This window comes from Atractosteus spatula, chromosome 5, assembly GCF_055471065.1.
Source record: "Atractosteus spatula isolate fAtrSpa1 chromosome 5, fAtrSpa1.hap1, whole genome shotgun sequence".
In the NCBI taxonomy this organism is placed as follows: domain Eukaryota; kingdom Metazoa; phylum Chordata; class Actinopteri; order Semionotiformes; family Lepisosteidae; genus Atractosteus; species Atractosteus spatula.
The window spans coordinates 57,548,574-57,562,096 of record NC_142710.1 but is presented as its reverse complement, the minus strand read 5'-3'; the positions used below and the strand labels follow the sequence as shown (position 1 = coordinate 57,562,096).

At 34.2% G+C, this 13,523-nt stretch overlaps 1 protein-coding gene across 1 annotated transcript in view; it reads right to left on the bottom strand.

Annotated features, from left to right (window-relative positions):
- The window catches only part of grm7 (glutamate metabotropic receptor 7), a 241,636-nt gene that overhangs the window by 50,467 nt on the left and 177,646 nt on the right, over positions 1 to 13,523 (bottom strand). The window contains exon 7 of the mRNA XM_088916628.1: positions 6,837 to 6,976. Within this exon, the coding sequence (XP_088772754.1) occupies positions 6,837 to 6,976 (140 nt within the window). The remainder of the gene's footprint in view (positions 1 to 6,836; positions 6,977 to 13,523) is intronic.

Sequence of the window (13,523 nt, the reverse complement as noted above, 5' to 3'; positions counted from 1 at the left end):
AAAGTCTAGGTGGGAAGCTGTATTAGCATGAAAAATACTCAACAGCCAAAACAATGTGTTTCTTCATTGTAATTTTTAGCATGGAATTAACATTTATTTTATAACCACATTATTAAAGTCTCTGTGTATGCACAGGATGTATCTACAGTAATACAAGTATTCAATTTTCTACAATGATTCTATGCCACTGAAAACAATTCCATTCCATTCCAAAAATATTAACTGCCAAAAAGCTCAGCAACATATCACTGAAAAATCGTAGAATATAGCTGTTTCAGGCGAAATGAAAAGAATACTCTGTATCCCTGTTGCTGCTTTAAAGTTGATGTAATTAAATTCATGTTTATAAATTTCCAAAATCTATCAATAATTTAGGCTAAAAAGGAAGTGTGCTTCTAATAAATGTTAGAGGAAATAACTAACCTTCTGAGAAGTATATAACTTAAAAATGGCAGTTTTATTACAATAAAGGCTGTAGACTTTAACTGTGTAAAAATAACAAAGGTATTTCTGTGTCTAACAAGCTCTATTTTAATTTACCTGAAATCTCAACCAGTATCCATTGTTTCAAAGTTTAAAAACATGGCAATGTTTTTACTTTACTGCTATTGCATATTGTATGTCTCACCTGTAGAAAATGCAATAGATCCTATTATGCTACATAAGTATTAAACAGCATGATTGTTCACAAGGCTTTTATTTTCCAATTAATTAAAAAAAGATAAAAAAATATATTTATTAAATTATTTTCAACTATAAAAAAAGGAAACTTGGGCTCTACAGTTTTATTTTTTTCAACATGGCATCTTACAGTTACTAGTAAAGCAGTCCACATGAGGACTGTAATGCAACATTAATAAAACCTCAAGACTATGGAATCCTGAAGTTTTAAGAGTGTAAAGATCAATGCACCCCTGATATTAATAATAATGTTTTGCTTTTTTCCTAGATTATCAATTCCATTCTCTCAACGCATTTGCAGTGGACCCTGCTCCAATGACTTATTTACTTTCATGAGGAAAACAAACAAAATATTCTCAAGACTGTGCTTTCTTACTGCACCACAAAGATAAACGAGGTGAGACAAACTCCTCAAACCATGTAGAATCAATTAATAAACATGTAGTGATCTGCTTGTCCAAATATAATGTGAAACAGGATTTATGGATGCACAGAGCTTTGCTAATGTACGTGTTTGCAGAGGCACATTGATAATTATGAATGCAATTAATCTTACAAGCACTAGAAAATTGAAAAGGCCTCAATTTATCATGGAGTACCAGCAGATACTATGCATTAAAGATGGAAAATGAAAGAGAGAAAACAAACAAGTTATTGCTTTTTTATCCTTCCTGTACTGTGCATGTGATCCTAGAAACAGGCAAACAAGATTACAAAAGGCATCTCAAAATATTAAAATTAACAGAACAAAGAATATTTATTTAAAAATGGCTTGAAACTTACTTGATGCCAGTAACACGACCACCAGTGTGTTCTTCATAGCGCTACCTAAACATGTTTTCCTAATTCATTCCTTTGGATATGAATTTTTTTCCACTACATAAAAATCTATTCCTTACATAAGTCATGAATAAAAAACAAAGCTGCACCCCAGGTAAAAGGTCTTAAGACTTTTTTGTGTTTCACAACATCTCTGACAACCACTGGTTATATAAACCTCCTATTAAAACCACAGTGACAGGACGCACTTGAGTTCTGAAGTTTCTTCAATTCAGCTACACTCTGTAGCTATTGTTATACTGCTGTTTACTCTGTTGAACCAGCAACAAAGTGTGAATGTTAGTGTGCTACAGTAGCTGTAGATAATTAATACAAGTCTCATGAATTAGTTTCTAAAATAATGTGTTACCAAAATTTCATGGAGTAAAATAAAATCAGAGAAATAAATAGATCAAAGTTTTAACAGTTAACACAAAGCATAATGTTCTTAGTCTCTAAGGAGTAAAAAAGCATGATGAAACTGCCCCAAGACTTTCTATAAATAAAGAAAACATCAGTCTAAGTGCAAATTTGTATTAAGAGAGTAGCAAAACTTTAGCTTCTTAATTCTTTAAATATAAAACATAGGTTATGGATGTTAGAGCCTTAATGAAATGAATACATATATAATGAGATATACTCCTGGGGCTTTAGAATCTTCATATAAATTACTTTTAGAAAACTGAGGAAAATGAAGACATGTCTCTGAAATGTCCCCATTAAATCTCTAGAGCGGTGTTTCTCAAACAGTGGGTGCAACCCACTTGTGGATTGCTGGCTGCTCCTAAGTGGGTCACAAATGCCCGTTTGAGCTCTTTTTCCTTCTTACTTGAAATAAATGGAGCACATATCTTGAAAATGAGTTAATTGCCAAAAAATGAGAACCAGTGAACTGAAGTATGGGTTTAATTCCCATGGAGTAAATTCCAAAACTGAGTTGAGTACTGTACATTTAACATACTGTACTATAACAAAATTAAGATTTCTTTTCGAGTTCTCCACAGATGCAGCAGATGGACCTAGCCTACAACAGAATGGCATTTGCTCAGTAGTGCAAAAAGAGAGGGAGGGACTGCAAGCTATACAACTGCAACTTGACTTAGAAGTTATTTACTTACTTAGAGTAAATGAACGACTTCACAATAAATGAGCAACGGTTAATAGGTAAGTGTTATTGCATACTACAGTATATGTCTGACCTGGATTATGTGCAAAAGTGAAGGGATAATGTGTAATTAGATACCCTAAATGAAAATGTGTGGTGTGTAAATTTACACATGTACATCAACACAGTAATAAACTAATTACAGAAACAACTAAATAAAGTGTGAGTATGTGCATACATGTACAGTATGCATTTGGCCTCTGTGACATTTACAAAACCAAAATACAGTACATTTCACCCCAAAAAATAATAATACACTGCTGCAGTATGAATATACTGTGCAGGTAACAGTTGAATGCAGGAAAAGACATTCAATGAAAAGCAATGAAAAAAGATCTCAGGTAAGAACAACAATAATAATTCAAATCATTTCAACAGAAATGTTCGATATCTAGACTGAACTACAAAATGTGATAGTAGAATGTCTACATGTTGCCAACTACAAAGCCTACAAAAAGGAAAAGTAAGTTCTAAAGATCTGTAAAGACAGACTATAATAAGAGGAGATAGCAATTACATAATCATTTACTAAAATCATCTTTAATATGTACATAAATAAACATAAATAACAGCATGCTGCCACATCTTACTGATGTCTATGAAGTTACTGTTGACACAGGATTTACAACTGTATTCATATCAGGTCATCGTAGACTCCATTTTTTCAGTTAAATAAAAAAAAATAAATCTAATACATTATCCATTAATCCCTGGATAAGGTGCATATTGTAATGCATACAGCCGACATTACAGGTTGTATGAGCTGGCTTGCCAGCACGGTGCATCACCACCCTTCCCTGTGAATAGCAGATCTCCCTTTAGCTCAACCGGCTGGTTCCCTGTTGAATAATGCTGGAGGCCCGGGTTCGAGTCCCAGTGGTGGAGGGCCAACCTGAGGTGGGAGTGGTGAGGGCACATACCCACGTGAACCCAAAAGCGCTACAATATTATGCATTATTTGAATTTCAGAGTAAAATGGTCTATTAACTGAATATTTTACCTTTTTTCTTTTTATTTTACTTTACATCCTCTTAACTGTGTTACTAGTGCCTTTTAAAAATTTAAAAGCTATTTGATAGCTAAACAGCTAATGCTAAACTCAAGGAATACAGTACTCAGGAATATCTTCAGAGGTTATGTTTCTCTAAATTAGTTGTTTACCGCTAAAGTAGTTCATTCTCCAGGCAAATTCCCTCATATACTGCCTTCAATCAGGTTAATAGCAATCAGGTGATCTTCATTATTCAAAACAAGACATACTCTAGTTGTTTGCTGGTTTTATTAAAATCATGTATTCTGAGCAGCTATTTACAGTATATACAGTAGATTCTGATATTCCCATCAACTTGTTTCGGCCATTCTAACTTAACTCAAATACTAAAACACACAGCACCTGGAATGTTATGTACTATTCAAATAATTAAAAAAAATATTTAAGCATTATTTACACAGTTAATTACCATATGTATGTACCTAATGAGCAGCTGACATAAGACCTAGACTGATGTGTTTTGATTGTGTATTGTCATAATTTAGATTATACTGTATAGTGAAATTCAGTACTAAAAAGCTATTTAAATGTTTTAATTAAAACACTTTTTTAAAAGATTAACAGAACTAGAGTCAGGCAATGCAGCACCAAATGACTCAACCGCCATACTTGTGAATCTTGCAAAGGTTAATCAATAGCCTCTTATTTCAGTGCCTACCTTCTCTGTTTGCATATTTCATTTGTCTTCCTTACCCAGCTTTGTGCTGCAGTTAATTGAGTGCTCACTTCTAATTTCAACTGTTAAATTTGTACTCGTCTAACAACAACCACTAAAAACTTTTCTGAAGTTAATTCTCAGTCACTTTAATGATATTTAAATTATTTTAACCTATTAGAAAAATTGTATAGCACTTAAAATTTAGCTTGTCTATTTTTTAAATATCTACCGAAATTTTTCCTTTTTAATTTCACATCTGGAAGTACAATTTAAAATTAAATAGATGCACTCTATCTCACAATCTGTTTCATAACACAGAATGATTGACTATGATAGACTTTGATACATACTGTATGTCCTGCAAGCCAATACATATTCTCGCAACTTTTGGTTTTAGGCATAGGTACTGTACAGTATGCATTTGTTCTGTATTAGTTCTATCTGACTAACATACTATACTAGCACTTACTACAGTACATCATGAATGGTAAATATAAAAACATACAAACGGCATAATTTAAAAGGTATATAGAAAGCAATTCTTACTAAAAACTAATTTTAATTAGCTTTTTCATAAATAACTACTATTGTTTTATAATATACTGTATACCTAAAACTATGAACAATTACCTATATTCTCAAAAATGAAGTTGACAACTCTTTAGAGCAGAAAATGCCTGCAAGGCATGTGTTAGGTATCAATGATATACTGTACTAGCACTTAACATGATCGATAACCCCTTTTTCTGTAGCAATGAATGGAAGTCGTGTAGCACTTCCATAATTAAAGAGACAATACCAACCTCAACAAATATGCAAAGCTCTAAAAATCAATCTTATGGTTTAATTATTAATGATAATGATGAAGATGGAGTGAAAAGGGGGTTTCCATCATACATACAGTAGTTACACATTAGTGCTGGTGTTCAGGATCCACAATGCCAGCACATCACTGTACCCTGCAGAACCTGCAGCACATTTGTCTTCTTGTACAATGTTGACAACTAAAACCCAGAATGCAAAATTGTGCAGCAGCCCTGAAGAATATTAAAGATGGTGCTGGTATGTACAGTAATAACATAAGCTCACGTTCAAGAATCTTGTGAAGGACATCAACAGAAATGTTACGTAATTATTCAATCTTTGTATTCTGCCTAATGTAAGCCCACCGATATGATTATAACAATCTGTAATACATTTGTGACTAAAAACATTATTCCTGGTTGCTGCAGGATGACATTTGAAAAAGTAAGATAGTCTAGATTAAGACTCTGATCAGAAGGGACTTTACAAATTGAACGCATTTAAAAAACAAAAGAGAGTGCTGATTAAAACAGGGCTTGGTTTGGTTTCAAGGCAAATGTGCTCTCAACATAGCAAAAAGAATGAACATTTTTTCAAACATGTTCTAGAGACTTTTTCTAAAAGTTAGCTATAGAGCATTGCATCACAATCTGCGGTGCTCTGCCAAAATATATATCTAATTTTACTACTTGTTACCATCAAAACAAGCTATTTGAAGTTGAACATCAAGGTTTAGTGAACATCAAGCTTTATTTAATACTTTTGAAGTAAGGTATAAATTACACTCTTCAAAATGTAGTAAACATCCACCCAAGAAAGAGGAAATTAACACTGTTCCAAATGGATACATGAGATACTGCAAGACTCAGTTTGATGCATGAAGACAGGTGCTTTAATGTTTTAATTGGAATAAACAAAGTAGAAAATAAGAACCACATTGCTAAATAAGAAAAATGAAAATCCAGTACATTTCAGCTTCACAACCTGGTACAAAGGAAAAGTTTTGAATTCCTTTGATCATTGTCATTTAATTTCACATAGTTATGTACCATGATAACTATACACTTCCATACAGTACATCCATTTTCTAACTGCTTCATCCAATTCAGGGTCATGAAAGGAGCCAAAGCCTTTTATGGCAAGTAACAGGTGCAAGACGGGTTACGCCCTGGATGGGATGTCAGTCCATCACAGGGCACACACAGACATGAACACAGAGACACACACACTCACTCCAGGACCAATTTTCCTAGAAGCCAGTCAACCTATCAGTATGTTTTTAGCTAGTGGGAGGAAACCAGAGCACCCAGAGAAAACCCATGTGACAATAGGGGGAACATACAAAATCCACACAGATAGCACCCAAGGTTCCAAATTGAACCCAGTGCCCCAGTGCTACCATACAGCAATGCTAACTACTGCGACACCATGCTGTCAGCTGTATACTTCAAGTAATTGTATACTGTATAAAACTAAGGGATGCAGTTCTTAATGAACATGAAGGGATGTGGGTATATGGAATATTTAATCCTAGCGATGATACTGATCCTGGCTGGTGAGAATGTCTCATGATTTTATGCAATTATGTCAAAAAACACTGTCACATCATCTTTGTGACTCATCACCACCCACAACAAAACCACCTGTAGATGACTCACATTGAGCTGAAGGGAATCCATCCACTGGCCAATCACTTTGTATCCTGGAGCACTGTTATTTGTCATCTGGTACTGAAACAAGTCATAGCGTCCAGGGGCATCCCCGTTTTTGTTGAACGTCACAGATGTGCCTGCACTGCCTAGGGAAGAGATGGAGGAGAAAAAACAATAAAGAAATCCAATATCTGCTCAAACAGAAGAGTCAAAAGACTCACACCGAAGCATCCATCATCGCAGAGAGAGGAGAAAACAAAGAAAATGCCTTAAGTGACCATTTGGCAGAGAGGAATTTAAAATAAAATAAAAAAGGACAATTAGTTTTGACTTTTTCTGTTCTATTCTGCCATTTGTTTGGTTAATAGGCATCGGGTCTCCCAAATGGTACCTGCAGGAAAGAATGCATCTTTGCCCTCTAATTTGTGAAATCTGTGCATCATGAGGTATCACCCCCCTTCCCCTCTCCAGCAGAACTCTTTCAGAGAAATGCAAATCAACAAATGAAGTCTGTAAAAGTCTGTTATTTTATTCTTCCAATATTCCTTTTTACCAGAATAAGCTCCATCTGTGTTTGTCAGATACTGCTGCAGGGCTGAAGCCCAGGCTAGCAGCCCTTAACCGCCATACAGAAGCTCCTCCCTACTTCACAATATGCTCTTTCAATCAGGACTGGACAGGCAGAACACAGTTGTGGCAGTTCTAATTGTCATGGCTATGCCAGTCAGTACATAACACTCAATGGATAGATCACTCCTGTCAGGGATGTGAAATTGATCTGTCTCGTAGGTTGGAGATGCAACAAAGGGTGGCTGGATATACCAAAGAGCCAATGCCATGGCTAAGTTCCCATTTACCTGATGCTCCTCCTAATGATGCAAAGCACAGAAAGACTTCCATCAGTTTTTCTAGAGACTGAGTTACATAAGGATGTCAAGACAAAAAGAAGGACTGGTTTAGAAGATTTGGCTTTCTCGTGTTTGCTTTTGTTCCCTGTTTACAAGGAGATTTAGAAGCACTGTATGATTCTGAGCTGAGTGGGAAACAAAATTTGAAATGACTAAACAACTTTTATGTACTGTACAAAGAATAGTTTATGAATTATACTGTATGAATTCTACAATGTAAGAAAATGACTATTGTTTTGCAATGCAATCTGATGTATTCTACTGAAAGACTATTTCAAAGCATTCTAGTCCAGTATCAGGAGGGGCTTTCGGAATTTGAGACATTTGCTATCTCAAAAATCTGTAGAAGCTCTCTGTGAATGTGAGAGGAAAGCAAAAGACCATTACACTTTGAAGTGGGTCATTTTTAATAGGTGGAGAAGTATTAAAATGCATAGTCTACAGAGCCCTTGGATATGAACCACCATCACATATTGTACAACTCTGATCATTTTACACAGCTCAGACACTGCTAAGTTAGAACAGCAGACCTCTCGTGGGTACAGCATAATGAAAAAAAACTTGAGTGACCTTGTGGAGTGGGATTACTACAGTATAACCGTTTATACATTATGAAACTTCATACAGATTCTCCCAGATTCAGACTACACACATCTGAGATCTCCATAGCCCAAAAGGAGATTGTAAGATCAATAATGGCAATAAGCATCATTAGAACAATAATAAGAAGAGGAACAATTTGTTGTTTCTAACCCTTGATAGCCTGCATAAATACTTAAGGTGGGTATATTAGTAGATATATCGAAGTGTTGTTTTTCCAGCAAACTAATCAGTAATAATATAAATAGTGTAAATTTAAACATTTTCATTAAAATGTTTCTACTAAAACAATCCATAAGTTAACCAAAGATCAATTACAGGGGTGAATGAACCTCATAAAATCAATGCTGATAGCCAGTGATCCAAACAGGTTGCATATTAAATTGAAAATTGTAGCCCTTGGTGTAGTAAATTAAACAGACGAGTGCATGGCTTTGACTTGAAGACCTCTCTCACATGTCAAGTTGCATCTTGTCTTCCTTTCCTGTAATAGAGAAGACAGCAAGGTGATCACAGTCTTCACCGACTGTACCATATTGCTGTCTCTTCTTATCAATCAGCTTTTACCCTCTCCAAATCACGGTTTAAAACAAATGTTCAAGTTGAGATTTCCAGTGACGTCTTAAGGTTCCCACAACCTCCTACCCACTTTTCTTCACTTTGCACATTCTTTCTGCATTTTGTTTGTTTCAGGTACAGTATACAAAGAGCCACTACCTCAAGAACCAAAGGTAAGAAATGCAAAAAACAGCTCCTATTTCTATTTCTTTCTTTGCAGATAATCATACTTGGAGTGCATTCTTGGATTTATTTGCTGGAGTTGTTGTGACATTTTGGTGTGGTGAAGGGTTCTTATGAAAATAACAACTTCAAATTCATTATTTTGATAATGCTCCTTTGTCCATGAGAATCAGAGCAGAATTGCAGGCTGCTGTTAGTCATCTTTATGGATCTATCTCACAATTATTTTTTTACAAGGTGATTTGTCGTTCTTTATTAATTTTCTTCTTCATTTTCATGTTATGTTTGGTGTTAACTTTACTTTATGTTCATTTCTTTCTCTTTCACTTGGTGATTGACATGTTTTGTGTTACATACTGTATAGTGTACAGATCTCCAAGGGAGTGGGTTGCCCTTCACTTCTCTTTACAAATCTCTGTAAATGATAACTGACAATGTTACAGTATATCCAGGAATTCAAAAATACCCATCAAAAGAGGTACAATATCTTTTTACACTTTACGTCATGAGGTCTCAACTCTGCTTATATCCAGGCTTCAAAATAAACACAAGAAAGTTATTGCTCATTGATGCATGATGAATAAGACTTGAAGTGGTTGTAGGGAGTTCTTGTACTGATTCTAGGGAGATAAACATTACCATTAAAGTTTTAGCAATGAAACTGAAAGCTTTTTCTGTAAAGTGATGGCAATAAACAGTTTCTATTCTACAGAAGGAATAAATGAGAATTATAATGTGTTTCCCTTGTTATTATTTATTAATAACATACTTTATAAAAAATTTAATTAGAAGAGGGAGACTTTAATCAGTTGTTTAATCCACTGTTAGACATCTCTTTACTAAGCACATCTCTTCTTCTTATACAAATGTATGTGATGGTTAGTAATTGAAATATAATACATTTAGAGTTGTTTCTTTTATTTATTCATGAAGATATGTAATATACCCTTGTATATTTCTGTTTCTCTAATTTCAATTTTCTAGATTACATTACCACCACAAATACATTTCCAATCTTGTGAACATGCCCCAGCTGTGTGTACATTTGATAACTTTCCAGAAATCACTTACAATGACGACTGGAATTTTAAGCCTTTCTTACTTTAGAATGAGGCCTTCTTCAAGCATCTCCCTGAGGGTTTGAAACTTTTTTCAGAGATCACCAATAATCCTAACCCATATTACTTTATAGAAAGTTATTAAATGTTTTTCAGGGTTTGCTGAATTGTTTTTGCTTACAAGCTGAACAGAAAATGTATCAAGGGCATTTCTCACTCAGAAACAACAATTTTGCAGCTGGAAATAGAAAAAAAATGTAACTATCGGGAACATAAGACTAGATATCTGTTCAATCTTAAAGGTCTGTTTAAAAACAGATACAGAAGAATTCCAAAACTACAAAACAGGGAAACTACTATGAACAAGCGAAAACATTCTGTTACCTGACACCCAAAAGGCCTCCTAGAAGTGAAATACTGAGGCTTCTTACCTAGAAGGAGATTTCTAATAAGACTAAAAGAAAAATAATAGTTAGGATGTTGTACTTTCTAACTGAGAGCAGGTTAATGACATTTTCCAAGACTTGTTCTTTTTGCTTCTTTTTTCTAACAAATTAGATTTTTGATACTTTGACAACATATGTCATATGCAAAATAAGTCAAGGGATTTGATTTTACAAAATGACTTTGGGTATTGTACTGTATATTAACTGATTATGCCAATCACATCTGTCCATTCATTTTCTAACCACTTCTTTCAACTTTGGACTGCAGGGGGGGGAGGCAAAAAGCAATCAGTACAAAGTAGGGTACACCCTGGATGGAATGCCAGTCCATTGCAGGGCAGACACACAGACACATACATAGAAATGCTAAGTGTTAAGGATAAACATTTTTCAAAGCTTTTTCTGTTTTAGCTGTACCTCACCAAAAATCTCCCATTGCCCCTCTATCTCTGTGCAACCTTGGACTCGCAGTGTATTCTTTTTAAAGTCTCCGTAAACATATTTGGTTAAAAAAATGGAAAGTTTAGCATGCACAGATCTACATTATAAAAGCTTTTATCTTTTAGACTGGAGGCTAGTTTTCAAGAACTCTTTGAAACTGTGGCAGGAACATCAGCACCCAAACTTCAAGAGATTTTTTTTTCCACTGTCTTCTCTCTGCTTCTGCATGCATTGCCCTTTCATCATTAACACCTACAAATAACACTCTTATCAAAATACTATAATATTTAAAAATTATTTAACATACAAACCATTGGCTATGACAGGTAATCTATTTTACCTACAGTAACATCCTTATTACATCAACAGTAGTGAGACATGCTGATTTACTTCTTATGCAGCATGTTATCTTACATGTTGAAACCTTAAGATTACGATATTCTCTATAATGCACATAGCCAATTTATGTGTAGATATGCCTGATGTTGAATGATTTTGGAGAGTGTTCATGACAGGGCCCATGACATAAAAGGGAAAAGGGCCTGTCTTCTAAGAAGGTGAAACAAAGTGAAACAAATAATAGGTACACAAAAAGTATTTTGTAAACATACATATTTTACATTCACATCACCATAATTATATTATTTGGAGAATACATTTTCAGTATTTTTTATGTGAAAAGCACTATTACAGTAGGTTAGGACAAACTGACACTTTACTGAAAGTAATGTATATACCTGTACTGTATGATTAAAGAAAGAATAATGTATCACACAGAAAAAAAATATATACTGTATATAGAAAGTAAAAGAAATTTTGAGTAGCTTCAGTCCCTTTACTGAGTGTTATATAAGGATTAGGATAACGTTTTCTAAAACAAAATAAAATCCTACTCAGACGGGTTTCAAGCCAGGGTCCCAGATCACACTCTGGCATCCAGAAATGGTTTCTAGTATGGTGTCAAGAACTAATTACCAGACTGGAAGTTGCTGGATGGTTATAGTGTTTTCTCATGCCAATATTGTACTTACTGTATTATAGTTCGTGCTACAATAGCATACTACATTAGAAGGAGTTACAGAATGTTCTCTGCTGTTTAAAACAGCCAAAGCCATACATTGCATTTATGTAATACATTATTGTCTTATTTTAGAATAGAAAACAGGTATTTAGACATACAGTACTGTATCCCAACAAAACACTGGGATACAGCCCGACAATCTAACTTATGGATGAATGTACATTTTAGATTCATAACTCCAAAGTGAAGTAGCTACTGTAAGAAAGATTTTACAAACTTCTGGAAGATGGGAGACCACCTTCATACATATATTATTTCTACAGCTTCTGTAGCTGACTTTATACTCTGCACCCCACTTTTATACTGTAAAGTGACTTCATCATTACTAAATTTAAAATATAATGTTTTTTGATGCAGGTGAACATGGACATGCAGAAACACCACATTTTTTCACTAGTGAATCTTCAGAGTATCTTAATTTAATTTTTAATTTTCTTAATTAATATTCCAGATATCTACTCCTTTCCCAGAGGTTGCAGATTTTGGCAGGTTTAAAGAAATGCAGAAATCTGTTTCTCTGATACCCTGATCTTAAATACCCTCTGGCATTTCGTGTACTAACTCAGCATAAGTTCAAGTAATTTTCATGAAAGTGCAGAACCCTCAACTTTGAAGACTTGAATTTTTAAGGTGATTGTAAATGAGTTACAGTAAATGCATATATACAGTAGAGTAATTAAACTAGTAATCATTTTGACATCTGTTGTCTTGTTTTGACACACTGTATGTATGTATACAGTATGTATTTTTGTGCTACTACTTCCTGTCTGTCAAACAGTTTTGGACCTTCTTCACACTGTGTAACATCCTACAGTGTATGTAGCACATACTGTACAGTAACTAACAATTTGCTTGCTTTCTGTGGTTTATCAGTGATTTTTGCTACAATTACATGCACATTTTAACTAAATATAATTGCAAGTTGCTTTGAAGAAAATCATCTACCAAATAAATACATGTACTGTACAGTAAAAGTACAAAGTTATTAAGGCTGAACTCCTCCAAAGCCATAACTCTATAATCTAAGGGTGTTAAACTTGGATACCAGAAATTAAAATTAAACTGAATTTCATTTTATAAACTAAAGTTCACTGTAAGTCTATTATTGTTTTCATCACAATAATATGACTGGGTTATGAGAGCTATAAGGGAATTTAAACATAATTTCTTAGATATGGCTATGTTCACTATGCTACTGAAACTTATATTGCCCTTATTACATTGAAACTGTATGAAGAAAGATTATCAAATTGTTTGTCCAATAGTTTTGACTGTATAATAACCCTTGAAAAAATATAAGACTTTTCCCCGACTTACTGAGCAATTCAATATCAGAAATATTCTCTTTGATTCAGCATTCTATTACTGTAATAGTTTGATAATGGCTTATTTATTTTATTTAAATTTGTCTAAAATTA